This window comes from Adelges cooleyi, unplaced genomic scaffold (assembly GCF_023614345.1).
Source record: "Adelges cooleyi isolate 19-005CV unplaced genomic scaffold, UGA_ACOO_1.1 ACOO_flye_CR_arks_rails_tigmint_CR_PRNA_30, whole genome shotgun sequence".
Classification (NCBI taxonomy): Eukaryota; Metazoa; Arthropoda; class Insecta; order Hemiptera; family Adelgidae; genus Adelges; species Adelges cooleyi.
The window spans coordinates 8,952,166-8,970,707 of NW_026095971.1; the positions used below are offsets into that span (position 1 = coordinate 8,952,166).

The 18,542-nt window shown below is 31.3% G+C and overlaps 1 protein-coding gene across 3 annotated transcripts; it reads right to left on the bottom strand.

The window, feature by feature from the left end:
• Positions 1-158: 158 nt before the first annotated feature.
• LOC126838010 (serine/arginine repetitive matrix protein 1) lies at positions 159-18,151 on the bottom strand. Of its 3 annotated transcripts, none has more exons than XM_050572083.1 (10): positions 8,896-9,138; positions 6,991-7,038; positions 4,073-4,302; positions 3,867-3,945; positions 3,636-3,798; positions 3,416-3,558; positions 2,905-3,331; positions 2,767-2,826; positions 843-1,326; positions 159-758 (listed from the first exon to the last, which is right to left on the bottom strand). In XM_050572083.1, the coding sequence occupies exons 2-10, from the start codon at positions 7,025-7,027 to the stop codon at positions 606-608; spliced, it is 1,776 nt and encodes a 591-aa protein (XP_050428040.1). In that variant the 5' UTR covers positions 7,028-7,038; positions 8,896-9,138; the 3' UTR covers positions 159-605. The 3 variants fall into 3 exon arrangements, with proteins under 3 accessions (XP_050428040.1, XP_050428039.1, XP_050428041.1); XM_050572082.1 differs by lacking the exon at positions 8,896-9,138 and adding an exon at positions 17,930-18,151 and having other exon boundaries at positions 161-758; XM_050572084.1 differs by lacking the exons at positions 2,767-2,826; positions 8,896-9,138 and adding an exon at positions 17,930-18,142 and having other exon boundaries at positions 167-758.
• Between the last annotated feature and the right edge of the window lie 391 nt (positions 18,152-18,542).

The following is an 18,542-nucleotide window of genomic DNA, read 5'->3' on the forward strand; positions in this document are numbered from 1 at the left end:
ATTTTTTTTAATTTTATAACTAAAATTGATACAGAAAAAAATTACATTTGTATATATCTTGAAAATATGCATACCTAAAAGTTTCACATAATTTCTTTGAGTAAGCCAAACGTTGTAGATTGGGTACAAAACAATTGAAATAATTAATAAGTTCAAATTAATATTTTCAAATTCAAACTTAATTTACATTATTATCATACCTTTTTAATAATAATGATTTGATTTTATATTTAGTTGTTATAATATTTGTGTGTAGCTATAGTAGGAATATCTAGTCAATAATAGGTAATTCTAATTTTTTTTAAAAATGAAAATATATTAAAAATTACACAATAACAAATAATAACAGGGTTAGTATAAACAATATTTTTAATAATTTAAAGTATACTTTTTTTTGTTTTTAATTAATTATTATTACTTAGTTTTATATATTCACTTTAAAACTTTTTGAAAATAAAAAGTGGGATTTTGATATTAAAAAAGAAAACGTTTCTTTTATATTTTATACAATAGCCTATCAAAAATTAATGCGAAACATTAAAATCCTCCCTTCTTGTTAATTTGTATGGCAATAAAATTAACAGTTATATTACAGTGTCATTTGTTTACATAATAACACACGGCATAGCACAGCACATAGGTAAGCAACATGGAACCATAGTAGCTCCAGAGCTGTGTTTTTCCTTGCCTTTACTTTTACTTTTATATTTATACATCCCTTTGCCTTTGGCCTTCATCTGCGCACGACCCAATTGTCCCTGCTCAACAAAGTAGCGTATTCAAATAAAACATACAAAATTTGTATTTAATATTAAAACGTGTGGAATAGTCAGTATTCATACCTGTTGCATTTGTTCTTCCTTCTTTACAAATGTCGTCGATCCTGGTGGGTAATAAACAGCAGGTCCTGCCACCGATGAAGTGACTTCGGTTTCCTTGACTTCTTTTAACTCTGGAGCTTTGGGAGCAGCGTCGGGTTCCGACCTATTTATCGGAACGGTGTATTCAGTGGTCCTACCTCGGTCATTATCCCTGGACTTTGTTTGATTAGATTGGTACTCTCGCTCGCTACGATAGTAATCACTTTTGTCTCCAAACGATGCCATTAGGTCGTCCAATTTCCTAGGAGGCTTCTGCTGTTCCGGAGGGGAGTCTATCTCCTCCCTGGGGAACGGCGACTGTCTCAACGGTAATTGTTCTTGGTGAACAGGAGCCGTGTATCCGTTGGGCGTACCGTACTTAGTGTTCTGTCTGGTCTCGCTAGAATACTTGTATGAATAAACAGTCTGCTGACCGGCTGGCGGCGTATTAATTGTGTTATCCACACTGTAAAAACGTCACGTTCAACAAATATACAATTTAAACAGTGTTAAAAGGACGCAACACACCCGTAATTCATCCGCGAAAAATGGCTTTGCCGGGGGACAAGTATGTGAGGGCGGTATTTACTGTAACTGTATATAATTTTTACACTGGATAGCGAAAAACTTTATACCTAATGCCGTACCGTTTTTAGTTTTTTTTATAACTAAAACTCGATCAAAATTAATCATTCGTAATAATTCATTTTTTTTATTTGTATATAAAAAAATATTAAGTACAGATATCAAAAAAATAAAAACGTTAAGGCATAGAAAAATTCTTCTCGATACATTTTGAAAATTTGGTTAATCTATATTTTTAATACTCGCCTCACATATTTGTCCCGCGCAAAGGAGTTTTGATGAGAAATTTTTTTTATTTATCCTACAGAAATGACTGTGATATAGTCATATAGTCTGACAAAAAAATGGCAATCAATAAAGAGTCCTCATTACTGTATTAAACAAGTATAAGCCATAGTTCAAGCTGGGTCATTCCACATGAAATCACTCAATCTCAAGAGTTTTCCCAATTTCGGGAATGAAATAATGCTGTTGATGAGTAGCAGGTAATTTTAACGATCAGTAGTTTTAAAGACCTGTTTGCAAAGAATATCAAATAATTAAATTCTTACCCCCAAAAAAATACTTATGTGAATTTTGTGAATCAAACATTAAAAGTATTCAGTTTTTATACATAACCACCAATTTGTGCAAAAATTATTTTATATGTATAATAATAAGTATTATATATTTTACTATCATGTAATTTTATTACTAAATTTAAATGATGAAAACTAATAAAATTATAACGAAATATATTTCTTTTAATTTTTTCACTAATAAATTCTGTTTTAACTGTGCAAGTTTCATGTTGATACCACTATCGGCGTTTAAATTACAAGGCCGGGAACACGAGGTGTTTTTAAATAAATTTTTAAAAATCAAACTACCTAGGTCCAAAAAAAAAAATGTTTTGTCATTAAGGATCTATAAAGAATGTATGATAACATTTTTGAGCTATAGTCGCACACACATTAGATGATTTCGTGTGGAATGACCCAGCTCTAAATTAAGATTTTGCGAAAAATTGAATATACTTTACTCCTTAAAGAAATGTGCAGTATATGTATAGCGTCCTCTTAATAACAATAATAGTTGTAATCTAATTAAAACTAAATAAAATAATTTGAATAGAACATAATTTAATTTAATGTTCCATTCCCTTAGTTCAAAAATACTGTCGTCCAATTTCACCAAGTATTGTTAAATCTTAACACACATATGGTCAATATACGTATGGATCGTGTAACAAACTTTGGTGAAAATGGGTGTATATATCATAATTCATAAGGTACACCTTCACGTACGATCACAACAAACCTCTTACAAAACACTTACTGACCTCACGGGGAAACGACGGGTTACAGGGGGCGTGGCATGAGCGACCCAAGTGACCTCTTCGCTGCGACATACACACACTCATTACTATTCCTCGACATTAAATGGTATATGTGTATTAATACTGTATAATGAAACTCACTTGGTCCTGCTCGGATCGGATGGGCTAAACTTTTGCACAGGAATCGGTGACACGGTCTTGGAAGTGTATTTGTTTACACTGGAATAGCTTTTGGGCTCGGGGGGCTGGGCAAAAGTCACCGGTGATGGGGAACGGTGAGGCGATGGCGAACGTGGAGAGCCCGCTCTTTGCGTACCGGGAGATCGTGGGACATCCCTGAACGAGCGGTTTTGGCTCTCAGAACGGTACTCTTCCGAGTAATTGTACACCTTAGACTGGGCCGGTTCAATAGTTGGTGGATTGTACGGTTGATATGTGGAATACGTCGTGGTGCCGGGGATGACCTTTTTTGTTGTCTCTTTGGCGTACATGGAAGTTTGGTATGTACCCGGTCCCTGATTCTGCAGCAATTGAGAGTAACTTCGAGGAGCATCGGTAATGTCTATACCTACAAATAAATATAATTAGACGCCTAAATACATAACGCAAAACCAATACCTGCTAGTATCCCATTGAAATGTATACTACTAACCTAATGGTTGGCCGTTAGATGTTGAACTCTCGTAGGTAGAAATAACTTCGTTGGTGACCGGAACCTTGTTCACACTGCCGTACCTGTGCTCTTCGTGTTTACTACTGTACTGTTTGTAGGGCGTACTGCTCATCAAAGGTTCGCTAAAAACGTGTCAATATTAATTAATGTTGTAATTAGAGTGATCAGTAATAGCATAATATTCCGATTTTGGTCATACATGGTCGACTCATTGGTCGAAATTTCATGTCTGGGCACGCCTTTGTTTGAAAATCCCGTTCTCTGTGAATGATTTAAATCGTCTAGCAAAGAGTCCAACTCAGATATGTTGTGCTTCAAGTTTATACCACCGTTTATTTCGTGTTTGGGCATTGAACCTTTAGCTAAAATTTCAAGATAAAACTCGTTAGTCTTCAAAGCATCGAGACGAAGTGACACGGACTTGACTCACTCTCTGTAGATTTTTTATATTCGTACGACGACACCGTTTCGTAACCAGCGTTCTTCCCTCCGGCCGCGTTAGCCTGCCTCTACACAAATAAATAGATTTGTTTTCAAATTAATATTCAAAATACAAGAATATAAATAATAAAAGAAAAGAAAAAAAAAATCAAAGAATACAAATACAAGAATAACAGTGATGAAACGAATACTAACCAGTAAATCTACTGATTGGAGGTCTGGAAGCCGTTCGTTGAGCACTGTGCATTTATTGGAAGGATTTAGATATTGGATTTCATATTCCTTGTCAGTTTCTGTACGACCATTGCCTACAGTTCTAGACGTGCTCTTTGACACTTCTTTGTAGCCCGTCGAAGATGTATTGCCAACGATTCCATTGTTTTTGTTACGAGGTAGAGTTGATTGCAAATCATCCAGTAAAGATTCTAAGAGTTACATAAGTATATTTTATTTAAATCGATATATTTTTACAATTAGTGCATTTGCTTACAATATAAACTTGTCGTGAAATTAATAGATAAAAAAGTCTACCCTCCCCCCCCCACAGCCCCCTAAAAAATCCCGTGTGCGCCACTGTATTGTAAACAGATATATATTGCTCCTTAGGAAACGCTAGCTAAAAATGTGAATAAAGAAGATATCCACAATACCATAAAACAATATAATTACAATTTACAATTTACTTTTGAGTGTAAGGTCATCGATAAAATAATGACAAAGAGTAGGTAAAAGAAATTTCGTATTGGTTTATATACATTTTATATTTTGGAAGTCAGTTAATCGACATTGTATTACAATTTGTTTAACGGTTAATTTTTTTATGGCTACTACATATTTGTAAAAAAGTCCTTTTAAAATTACAAATCATGACGAAATTTAAGTGAGGATTCGATGATGAGAGCCCTTTACGTGCGCACGGGGTATGCAACTGCAGTCTGCCCTTAACGACATTGTAGAAGTTGGGCACCTTTACCCTTTTTAACTTAATAAATGCGGTTATTTATTTTACTATGTGGTTGTTCTTAAACATTTTTAAAATGAGGTATTCCACGTCAAATTGTATCTCATTGAAATTTGAATCGTGTTTTTATGAAGTAAATTATAATACCTATCTATAAATTGTTGCAATCTATACGTTGTTGTAGACATACAATTGACCATTTAAATATTTTATCTGTTTTAAGACTAGTCCTAGGCTAAACATTTTATCTATTTATTTCATTTTAAAAAAGTATAAAAATTATCAGAATAATATTATAAAATGAATAGTTTTGATTTTATATTTAAATTAAAATTAATATTTAATATTGGTTTTAATAATTATAACGAAGTTACTTAGATATTGTTTACTCAATAGTAAGTCTCAGGATGTCAACTTTTCAAAGTAACTAGGCAGTTTTAGCATAAGAATACCTTAAACCTCTATACCAAAAACAAGGTTTTATCTAAAAATTCTAAAGTCTTGATCTTTAATTTTGTATAAATATACTTTCACGTTTTAACTACATTGTTCTTTAGAAAAGGCCAACTCTCAATTGAGACGTGTTTTATAACCTGTATGTTATAGGTTATAGGTCCTATAAAATGTTGTACAATTTTGTGTTATAGTTCTTTTAGTACACCGTCTTATTTTTTAAATTATAGAAAGAAAAATAGTAATAAGGTGCAACGGCATTATGTAAATGTTTATTCAGGAGTTTCTATTTTTACTGTATGTTTGTTATGGTCCAGACAGCCGAAATGTGTCAACGTTCAAACTAACTGTAACGGAACAAAAATAGCATTTGGAAATTAAACACGATTTATTTTTTTTAAACTTATTTATAAGTATATTTTTACATATACCTAGCCTAAGTTAGGCCATAACGATCTTCTTTTCCATTTCCGTCCAATATCTTTGAAGTGAAACTAGAGCTCACGATTTAACACGTGTATCCGGAGTTAACGAATTCGAACTTGAACTATTTCGGCACACGGTATATAAATTAATTTTACTAATTTATATAGGTAAATATATACATAAATACACGAATACAAGTGTATTTGATTAAAAGTACTTCAACTCCGTTTAAATAAATACACGGCTACACATGTTTTTAACTACGCATGAAACTGCATAATAAGTGATAAAAGCATAATTAAACTGCTTGAACTAATACTATATAAGACATAGTATATTAATTATTATGAAATTTTTATAGTAGGATAACTAAAGAAATTATTTTCAATTTATTTATTATATACTTAATAACCTATTCTTGTTTTTAACCGTGACCTCGAGTACTTACTAACCACAAAATAGTATTACCCAATATTAAAAACCGATTCTTCATTTTTACAGGGTATGTTTTTGATTTTTAAATATTATTGTTATTCGTGAACGATCGAAGATATCGATGGGTGATTTGGCACAAATAGAAGGAGGCTAAAAGCATTGTAAAATAAATTTAATTGAAAAGTTACAAAAATTGTAAATTGAAAATATAGCATACATTATTATTATTTATTATCTTTCCTATATCTTTATATCAGTTAATCAGTTTATCGGGTATATCACATTATGGCTTATGGGAGCATGTATCTATTCTTATTTTGTCAGAGTTAGATCCGGATAATATTGTTCTAGTTTGTTTTGAGAAGAAATCATATAATAAAAAATAGCACAGGCAAGAAAGTTTTTGAGATTAAAAAATCATCTATTGATCACTACTATCGTTTTTTTAGATGTAGGATGTAGGATTAAACTCTTAAAGGTATACGTATGTAATGTAATTGTATATGTCTGCAAATCTTGGACAATTGGTACCTACAAAATAATAATAAAACTATAGCCTTTTTGAATGTAGTGCTATCGTAAATATACTAAAAATTAACATTTTTTATGGCTTGACAATAGTTTTGAAATGATTTGTATTGCAACTAGCCTAGATTCCAATTCAATTTCCTCCTAAAATTCAGTGAATCCTGCAAGGCGCTACAGGTACCATATTCATTACACGATAAAGTAATGCTTCGAGGTGTACTTATATGGTTATAACTACATCGGTAATGTGACTAACCGACATATTGTTAATTACGTGACTAATCTCATTTCCAGTTGTTAATCCGCTTACCTAGTCTTGCTTCGCCTTGATTTTGTCGACTATACATTTTTCTGTATCCTGTAACATCAACAAAACAGTATTGTGTTATTCTAAAATAAAATACATTCTTAGCATTCCCACGTTTCTTAAATAATGTTTTAAAGATACGTCATACGTGCAAGTATTTATAATGCTATAGATATTTTAAATAATATAATTTATAAAATATAATAATATAAATTATTTTATCTATAATAAAAATAAGGTTAAAGTGGCACTTAGCATAAAATAATATTATGATAATTTTGTGTTTTTTTACATACATTTATTATTGCGATATTTTATAAGTATAATATGTTTATATATTTGCCTTTTTTTGTTATATATTTAAAAAATATTGCTACAATAAAGTTTTCAATTTTTTTTTAGTATAATATTTAAGTTTACTAAATTTAAATACTTTTTTTAAAAAATTATGATTTTTATTTTTCAACAAAAAGTTGTTCACATTTTTGTAAATATTGTTCTAATTTCAAAATTTGTTGAGAACATTTCGACTTTTGTACTTAAGCCAATACCGCAGTATTAATTGACCTACTTCATAGTGAGTTTTTTAATATTTACTGATTTAAAAAAAAAAACCTATTTTTAGTAGTGGTTGACCAAATGTATTTAAATAATTATTTAGTTTAACTAGTTTAAGAACAAAAAATCTAAGTCACTATCTTCCCCATTTTTTTTTCCAAACTATTGCTAAGTTTACTAAAAGTAATAATTTTAAGCGATGTGAATTCTTGTAATTTTAGAGTCATAACAATTAATTTAATAAATACAAAATAAACTGTATAATATGTAACGATTACAGATGTCGATGTGATCTATAACGGACACGTGGTTTTTGTTCGCATCTTGACTAGTGGAAATATAGCGGATGAATAGGTTTTTTGGCCTTGAGCCAGCTAGGCTTCCCTATTTTGCAACAAGTATAAATTAGTTGAATACACTTATTCATATTTATAGAACTCGCAATTTATACACCAATATCAGAAAAGTTTCCAATGGCATAATAATTGTAGCACAAGTTGTGCATGTAATTCAGTTGGACGCATTTAATATTTTACTGATAGCATCTGCAGTAAAATATAATTATTTAAATTTCTTTTCACGTCGATATTATTCGATATTATTTTACTTAATTTATGTTTTCCTTTAGGAGGGAGAACCTTCGTCTTAGAGGAAATCCATTTAAAATGTTGGAGGACTACCTTTTTATACATAAATCTCTCAAATTTTATCTTTTAACAAATTCTTAATTTGTTATTCAAATTTTATGTTAACAATAAAGAAATTTTTAGAAATACTGTATCCATTCATTAAGATTATTAAAACTACGGTTATTATTAATTACCTACATATCGCCACCTCGGTAGAACAATGACACAACGGCAACATTTGGTAAAATGGACTAAATGCTTCAATGTGTTTAGATATAGCGAACGCATAAGGTAGAAAAACGACGTAACTGTAGTTGTAATAATTAATTGTGTATTCATGAATTATTAACATTTTGGTGAAAAATAATTTGGTTTTTTGGTTCTCCTGTAAAATTTAAATTATTGCAGTTGTGTCATTGTTCTACCGGAGCGGCGATATTATTATAAAGTTATACTAGAATAGTATGATTATTTATGTAAATAAACTGCGAAAAACATATGCAAATAGTAATTTTTTTCAAAATGTTTTAAATATTTTGTTTAAAAATAAAAGTGAAAAAATTGTTTTAATAACAGACCAGGATTTCCATCAATGCTCTGTAATACTGTAAATACTGTAATAATGGTTCACCCATCTGGTAATAAACTAAAATATACCTAAGATGTATCTATATGGCTAACAGTATGTCCAAAGAACAATGATAAATAATAATTAGTGTACCTTTCCGTCGTTTGTCTACAACTTGTGGGTTTGGGGTTGTCCGTTCGAATATCCTTCGTATATCTTACGGTTTGGATACGATCCAACAGGTAACACATACACGGTTGTAAAATAGAATATTATACGTGATTTAGGTTAAATATTTTTGAGTCCTTTGCTGCTGTTTATTGTAGGTTAAAATAATTTTACAAATTTTGAGAATTAAAACTACATGAGTGGTAATGTAAACGCTACTGTAATAAAAATGACGACGATGTAATATTGCAGTGCGTGTCAAGTACTATCTATATATCCTATAGTATATTATTAGTGTACTTGCGCGGTCCATTAGTAACATAAATTATGACAAGTAGTAGACGTTTTAAATTTGCATAATTTATATACATCTATTGTTTGATTATGATGCAGTACACATGTTCAATGTGTGCCCAGTTTTGCTCCTCGGAAATAACATTTATATATGTGTACATTATACATCCAGGGGTTCTCCAGCAGTTTAAACAAAATTATTATGATGCAGACTGCTGGAAAATTTTACTGATAATTAGATGATAAATTACATTTTTATCTCTCATTGATCAATACCTAAGTAAACAACCATCTCGAAATTAAAATACTTGTACCGTGTATACAGTATTAATTCTAACTAGATTTAATTAAAACATTTTAACGGACATTTTAAACGAAATAATATAGTTGGTCTTGATAGCACCATATGGTAAATGGACCGGAAGACGTATTTCTATGCTAATATAAATGTGTTTTCCAAATTTGGAAGTTTAGAATGTAAAACTTGACCTTGGCTTTGGCGGACACGTTTGTACTATTAAAAAAACCTCGCCTTTTTTAAAGTATTGTAGTAGGTACCATTAAGAATTTGTCGTTTGCATGACCGTGTTAAAAATTGGAAACCCCTAAGTGCATAAGTAATTGTTTGTACGATAAATAGTTAGTAGGTTGATATTTAAGAAGAAAATCGCAAAACTATGATACAATGTAATAATTATCCATTCAATAATAAACTAATTGTAAGCTTAGTCTGTTGTGACCGCTGACGAGTATTGCTACTGAAATACGCGTATACGCTAGTGTATTTTTTTGCGGTTAGATTAGTGTTAGATATTTTATTCTTTATTTTATGTTGCTTAATTTTTTTCTAAATGATCTATTAGTAATATATTGGCCGACCCCATGTAGTTGGGAGTGTAGGTAAGGCGAAGATGAAGAAGATCCATTAATAATATATTAACTACAAAGATAACATCAGAATGATATATTCGTTTTATTTATGCTAATCCCATGAAATTAAATTGCAACTTTTTTTCTACAAAATAAGATTCTTTAGCTAAAACGAGGTTTTTTAAGGCCGGGTAAGGAATAGCTTGCATATGCCTATTGCTCTCGGATCTCTGTTTATGTATGTAGATTGTAGATAAAAGAGATTGCTAAAATACTTATGCTAGTAAAGAATAATTTTTATTTAACAGATTACTTATTGGTCGATTTGATTAATGGAATAAGGAGCTGAATACTTCCTTCCTACTTATACTAATCTCAAGTGTAAATGATCCGCTACTACTTTTAACCTTATTTTGTTCAATGCTTAGAGAAAAGGCATGGCTATAATAACAAAAAACTGCTCTCTATATAACTTAAGATGTGAAACTCACACATGTAACAAATTAAATTTGGTCTAATTTTGGAGGTGCTAATTTGTATAATTCCATGTAATTTTAATAGTATGAAGCAAACCTAAGCGCCATTAATCAATTCATAAATGTATTATAATATCATCGATTATAAATACTTTTATGTTTACTAGTATTAGTATTTAGTAGTAAATACTAATATTTATAATCAATGATATTATGATGTTTGTAGTGTACGAGTAAAATAATAGATTGTTATCAGAGACTTATTAGTGATCACTTAAATATATATACTACAATACAATGGTAACAAAAAGCGTTTCAACGAGAAAAAACTCAGAAAAATCTATAAAAATTTCCACGGGAATTTTTTTTCCGGGGAAAAAAAGTAGGACAACAATTACAATCATCATTTTACTTATTATAGTACCTTATAGTGCATAGTAGGACAATTTCCCTTGTTTTTATGCACACAGTATCACTGAAAGAGTGCCGGAGGTAAATCCGTTAATATGGTTAGACGTGTGTGTGTGTTTGTGTGACCACGCTTCCAAATAAGGAGAAGAGAATCCGCCGCGTGTTGTAGGTACGTTGTAGCGGCGGCGTCGTCAATAATGACGTAAGGCCGAAAACGGGCGGCGGAATCGTCACGGTGAAAACGGGCACGGACCGCGCCGCTTTGCCCGGGGAGTGTCGGAGGTAGAGGTATGACCTTGTATCGCGTACATATGTGTGTAAGATTTGACAACGATCAAATTGACCTTGTCCTCACAGTCCCCGCGCACCGCTGATTGTCTTTTATTTTTGTTACCCATATGGGGAAGAGACAGCGCCCATTAGATTCTCTGATCGTATCCGCTCCTCGCACTTCTCCTCTACCGATCCATTTTATTATTGTTTTAAACAAATCATTAGGAGAACCGTCGTCACTGTGGCGTTTGTCATTGATCGCGGAAATTCAAATAAAACAGATGTTGATCCATACATGCAACGCTCACGAGCTATAAGTGGTTTCTGCAGCAGCTGGCTTCCCGGTAATATTGATTTTGAAAAACACAAAAACGTCAAACACCATAACATCACAAAGGCTACAATTGTGTTCAACTATAACTGTTTCTCGTGTACTCTTTAGGGGTCAGTCCGCGGGATATAGGTATTGCGTGGGCGACGAAATCATGAATTCCAGTTGATTGAGCTACAGTTGGCCGTCAACTACATAATTTTTTTGTCATTTTAATTCATTCGTGAATTACCCAAGAAAGAAAACCATCAATTTATAAATAACACTTTAGATTTATCAATATTAAAAAACAAAATCAAACACGATTGCATACATTTCTTACATTGCCAATAACAATATTTTTCTTTGTCTTGTTCTTCACCACTATTACATATATTAACTACTTAGTCCTTGGCTCCTCTAATAACAGTTGCTTGCAATTTCTACACGCACACCTGTCATTTTACCCTCAAATATTTTCGACCCTATTTTTATGTTGCATTATAATAAAGAGACCATTAAACAATAGTGGGTAGTATAACTTTTGTAGCGTAGTTTTTCTCACATTTTTTTGATTTATGAAATATTACTTTTATCAGGTTAGTATGTATTACCAGTGGCGTAATTTTAACAACATTTGGGGGGGGTCCATTTTTTTAATATCCGGTGTCCGTAATTTCTATATTCGTATTTTTCGTATAGACCCTTCCCCTCAATCTATGCCAGCCCCCCCTCCTTAGATGTCGACCACTAAAAACTTATAAATAAAATATTTTTACTCACAATATATTTTGATTATAATATATTCTTTGTATTCTATTTTTCTTTATTAACAAAACTAAATTAAATTAAACTATAAAATCAAGAAGTATTTTTTTTATTTAGTTCTTGCAGTACATTGTCAGTCTCTACAACTACAGATTTTGCTTATGACCATTGGTGCCGACTGCCAAGGCCAATTACAATTTAAACAAATATATTTTTGAAAGTTTTAATGTAAAATTATATAAAACCTATAGAATGGGTTTGTCTTTGTATTGTTAAATAAGTGGTAAATTTATAACAAAAATTGTATTAATTTAATAAAAATTTGTCATATGTAATACACTTTTTTTAGCCAAGGGCGTCCAGACACCGTGGACACCCCCCCAAAATATGCCACTAGGTAATACAAAATTTTACCTACACTTTATCTTACAAAAATGCCAAATGTATGATGTAGTTATTAAGTTATTTATATACATTTCAGAAATAACCGTACACGATAGCTTATGATGACCACATAGTTATGAAAAACAGAAACATTATTCTATTTTAAAACCACTAAAAAAATAAATTAAAAAAAATACATTTCTAGCCAAAATTTAGATTATATTTAACAAACGCATCCATATAGTAATAAAATAGTTCCTGCATACAGTGTTCCACCCTAAAACGTCTATAGAGTATTGCAACATAAGTGACGTTGTTACCGGATACTGTCTGACAAGGAAATCTATTACTCTATTTCTACTGTTAGTCAAAATTAAGCATTTTGTTAGAGTAAAAATAACCAAACGATTTATTGCTCAAGACTTTTTTTTTTGGTAATTAACTTTTAATAACTTGTTGTTTACTTGTTTGGCAAAAAGAAAGCGTAATGACTCGTCTGTCGCCTATAAAATATTTTTGAAATTGGAATTATCCACAAGTGCCAAGTCGTATAACGGATTTCTAGTAATTTGTTAAGTGTTTTTGGCTCAATTTGAGAGTGTAAACGATTAGGAATTGTAAACGTATTAATATTTATTTAGTTTGGTATGGAATAACAAGTTGAACCGATATGGTTTACTGTTTATGTTAATAAAAAAATAAATGCTAAATTGGGCATACGGAAAATAAATTTGGTTGAATAAATCACAACCAAATAATTAATAAATTGTAGTTTTTCCTTCCAAACATTAAGTTAAGTAAACTAAACTCTAGTAAGTGTGTGTAGATGTAAAATTTTTCGAAACTAAAAATACTGACAACTAATAGAAAATAATCGAGAGAATATGGAAAACTAAAAATTGGGTTGATTGTCAAAGAAAATATACTGTACTCTAGTACAATTTTTAGAAATAATCAGTTATATTTTACAACTGGCTCAAAATATTTGTTGAAAAAATTATAATTTCTCATTCTAAAAACGTAGAAACTTTGAAAATATCTGCCATCAACCACACATATTGACAAAACCTAACCTAGCCGGAAATATTTTGAAACTTATAACCATGATCGTTATGAAATATAGGCGGCAAAAATAAATTTTGTTAGCTGTTCGAAAAAATTGGTGAAATTAGTTAAAACTGGTAGGGGGTTTATTTAGTGTATTTGTAAATTGTGACGTTATGTCTTAAACATACTCCCATTTATATAATCTACTGGCAAAGTATCAACCCTGGCCCCAAACCCAATTATGTGGGAGTATTATCAAGTGTGACATGTAAATAACATAAATACAAAAAAATTAATCGTTTTTCCAATGACGCACACTACAACAACAAGGTAGTTATACTTTATATAGTAATATAATACATACCTACTGTAGATCATACCATGTGTAATATTATAACAGATTCTACGTCCTACAGAAAATCCGTCATCGGTATCCGATGACCTTTAACGCCTATACTACGCTTATAATTATGTCAACATTTCTTCAGATTTCATAATTACGCCGATACCACCCACCTATTCGGTATCGGATGAATGGTTCTTGTTGTAAACACTTTGGATACGGGAATTACTATTCTAGCCCAACAACAACGGGTTTGCGAGACTTCCCATAGTGGAGTATTTATACAAAAAACCTAGTCAAAAATATTTTATTGGCTTTATGAAGTTGAAATTAATTAAAAATCAATTTTAGATTATGTTTTTAATTAATTTTAGCAAAATATATTATTAATTTAATATTTATGTGTACACAATAAAATAATCCTTTAAAATTGTTATGGTTTAAAAAAAAAAATTTTTTTTACTTTTGGCCAGCTTTTTAACACCATAGTGTGTCCGCTATAAATAATGGTATTGTATTTATACAAATTTTACTTGATCTTTCATCATGTTCAGATGGAACAAACTCTGTTAACAATGCGGGGTCCAACGGTAATAAGCGAGGTTTTCTAGACGGTGTTATTATGCACTATACATAGATTATAGGAAAACACATTTGAAACGCAGCATCCGTTCACAACCGTTTAACCCAGATGTGAGTTTAAAAATAAAATATTATGTTGTGTAGTAAAATAACTTGATGGCTTTGTCTCCTGGTTTTTAAATAAATGACAACATTTTGACATATCTATCCGCTCTATGTCCTATCACAGTGATTTATAACGTTTTCCCTTTTGATAGTTTTGTTTCGGCGCAAATCAATGACTTTACTTGTAATTATTATATATTATAGTCGTAGCATAAAGCATTATAGTCAAAATCGAAATGTCTCTCAAATGCAAGTCATAGACGGATGTTTCGTGATGACACGATACAAAATGCCGTATAAAATATTACAATCTAAAGATTGTAGGATATTTTTCTTATATTATAATAAAATGAACGCCAACTAAAATTAAATTTTAATATATATATCCAATCGGTTAACTGATGATATATAGTTGCTGCTAGTAATAAAAAAAGTCCAATCCGGACTCATTTCCCTATCCCAGAATCCTCTCAAGGCGGTTATTTTGACCATAATTTGTTGGGTTGTATAAACAAAATACGTGCTCTTGGCTTAAAATTTAGGTAAAGTATGTACCCGTTTTCAAAAACTATAATTGAAGTGTAATAACTTATTTTTATACTTTAATAATTATTTTGTTCTGTCTTTGCCTTTTGCAATAAACATTAACGCTGGTGGTAAAATTTTACTATTAAAACTGGTTGGGTTTTTGGATCGTAAGTTAGTTATAAATTAAAACTTATATTCTATTTCGTTAATGCTGAATTCCAAAAACAAATCCACGAATATAGATGATTTTGTTTCCAAACGTTAAGTAACAAATGCAAGTTTCGAACTATTAAACGCTCTTAATAAGAAGCTAATGACAATTACTCTTCTGAATCTGCGGTCTTCTATACCGGATGTTTGCAACTCGGAAAGACCGGAAGTCATGGTAGTTTTTTGATGTTTATGCGAAAATCGAATGTATGTTTATATATAAAAATATTACGCACTCCTCTCCGTCTTCGTATTAGTAATTTACAATAATAATTATTTTTACACTTGGCGCTTGAATTGTGACTTGTGAGAACACAGTGATTGTCGACAACTAGCGTATTTTTATTTTTTAGCAATTAAAATATTTTTTAATCAGTGCACACTCATTGAGAGAAGCGATAAAAAATATACATTTACGACCATAGAGTTATTCCTAGTGTTGGCGAGGATCCACGGACGGCTGACTCAGCACCGGGTTAAATTTAAATCGGGATTGTAAAAGTGTAAGACAGTAAAAAAAAAAAATAGATAGTAATGAAAAAAGCGAATGATTCTTTATGTCTGTCTGTTAGCGACTGCATAAAAAACGCACGCCCTCGTAGAATAAAAAACAAACCATAATAAACCCGTGGCGCCTAATTTTAATCGCGAAGTCTTAAAAACGTATTATTTGTAATTGTAATAAATATTTTATAATACGTTAATGTTATGTGGTCAAGGCTTATCAAGATGTTTATCGTAATTTTTATCTTTTACAGTATTTATATATACGAATTAAAGTTAATGGTTGCAGCAATAAGATCAATAGTGACAAGAGTCAATCTCTTTCAGTTGTTCTACCAACTGACCGTGTTAAAGCGCACAGTCACTATTATTTAGTGGCTACACAGTTCGCAATTATATATATATATATAATTACTAATAATTACTTATAATTATAGCAACTATCCACTTCATCTGCAGCGATCGCCCAACACCCATTGTAAATAGAATTACGCGCAAACAATGCCTTACACCGTATAAGGACATAAAAGTTCACCCGAAATAGAAATATTTGATATTAACGGTACCCACTAGCTCGATTTATAGGTTTATACTATAGGCAATGTAATTAATTTACAGGCGTTCGATAAACAATATGTTATTGTATCCTCAGGTAAAGTTCGTCGTCGAATAAGAAGCTTTCTCGTATTATCTTAAAATGTATTAGCAAATTCATTTTTGTTATTCATTTGTTTTACTTATGCCTATCGTATACACTGTACACAGTACACAGTACACTGTACACAGTGTATACTATAGTCTATACCCTAACACTTCGGTAGGTATCTTCAAAAGGTGACAAATTTATCAACAATTGTAGTATTATTATTCTGACGTCCTAAAAGGAACCTTTTGGCATTGATTTTCTCTGAATTGCTTTAGCTAATTTACAATAGTTGAATTCAATCGACTTTTGAGTCTTTGGGTAGGATCGGCACTTTATATTTAAAACACAAGATCCAACGATTACAAAGAAACGACTTTTCTAAATTACCCTTAGCAATAAGAGAAGTATTGCTTTTAAAAGATGGATTTTAGTACGTTGTTTTATTATTTTTTAATTGAATTTACTTGACAATTGATTCGACTAAAATACCTATTAAATTGTATTTATAAAATAAGGTAAAAATCTGAAAGTTTAAATTTTGCAAGTTGCAACGGTAAACCGCACACGGGTTTTCATAAACTTCCCTGAATGATAAAAGAAAGTGTCACATAATGTACTAGTCTACAAAAATACAATTAATACTGCGCACACATCCTAAAAATACGCTTTAAAAAGAGAAGTAAAGAGAAAGTTTCCACCCCTTCTGAGAGAGAAGGAGATTATTTTATTTTTATAGTTATGGTTTGTTTGAGTATATTGATAGAACTATAGTTCTATAACTTAAGAGTACTCCAAACTAGTTTGACTATTTAAAAAAAGTTATGGAGTGTCATAAGTAGGAGTTAAAAAATGTATGAATTAAAAAAAATTATTAAAAACACATCGTTGTAAAAACAATACCTAATTTAAACAATAGCTTAAATAGTTTCGATAGTGAAATATGTATACGAATTTAAAAAAAAAAATTACTCCTTTTTTATTTATTTTAATTATATTTTTATCGCTACAATGTTGTGATCTCATATATAATACAAATCTCGAATTGATCTAGCGGTTCATTAGATACCTACGACTTGTAGATTGACAATGAAATGTATTATTATTCGTACCTTCGCATGGTCAACTCCTGCTTAAAGCTGTTTATTTATGTATAAGTTATAACATTATTGAAATAACGTTTTATAATTTATTAGGATACACTTTTATTCGAATAAGAGCTTGCAAAATTCTACTTAGTATATTTGTGTTATTTTTAAAACGTAACGTACCTTGTTTGAAGTAGTGTCATGTACAAGTGGTGCAACTGCTTTGTGGTGCAGTTTCAGCGACGCGCGGCGCACCTTTGAGTTGCGGTTTACGTGTGTGGACGTCGAAGGCTAACCAAACGTGCGGTCGGCAACGATAAAATAAATGAATTCTTACGTTGCGGCGAAGACGACAAACGCGAATGGTCGGTCAGCTTTTACTGTGCGAACGAACGGCCAAACTTCGCGCGGGCATGCATGCCGTAGCGTGTGGGCGTGAACACTCGTCCCGGTGACCAAGGCGGTTTTGTTTATGGTGGTGGTAACTGCGAGCGAAAACCATCGTCTCCAACAGCCACCGAGACCAACAGAACGAGTTATATTAAGTTATTATTTATTTGCATTTTCGCATTCGTCGGCGAAATGTCCACGAGAACTAACGACAAGGCACCGTGCCCCGCTTTTAGTTAACGAACTACAGGTATGTATTGTTTTAACAGGCGACCATGCGTGGTAATGTGGAACGCGTGCTATATGTTTAAACGGTCAACAATAATGATAATTCTTACAGAAGATTGAAGAAGACATGTCGTTAATAACACAACAAAAATAATGGCATTATTATTACTATTATAAT

Excerpts from the sequence above, each read along its gene's own strand:
- LOC126838010 (XM_050572083.1), bottom strand. The coding sequence starts at position 7,027 with ATGTATAGTCGACAAAATCAAGGCGAAGCAAGACTAG. Across the intron at positions 3,799-3,866 it reads ATATAAAAAATCTACAGAGA|CTAAAGGTTCAATGCCCAAA; the intron begins GTGAGTCAAGTC and ends TTGAAATTTTAG. Across the intron at positions 3,559-3,635 it reads TCGACCAATGAGTCGACCAT|CGAACCTTTGATGAGCAGTA; the intron begins GTATGACCAAAA and ends ACACGTTTTTAG.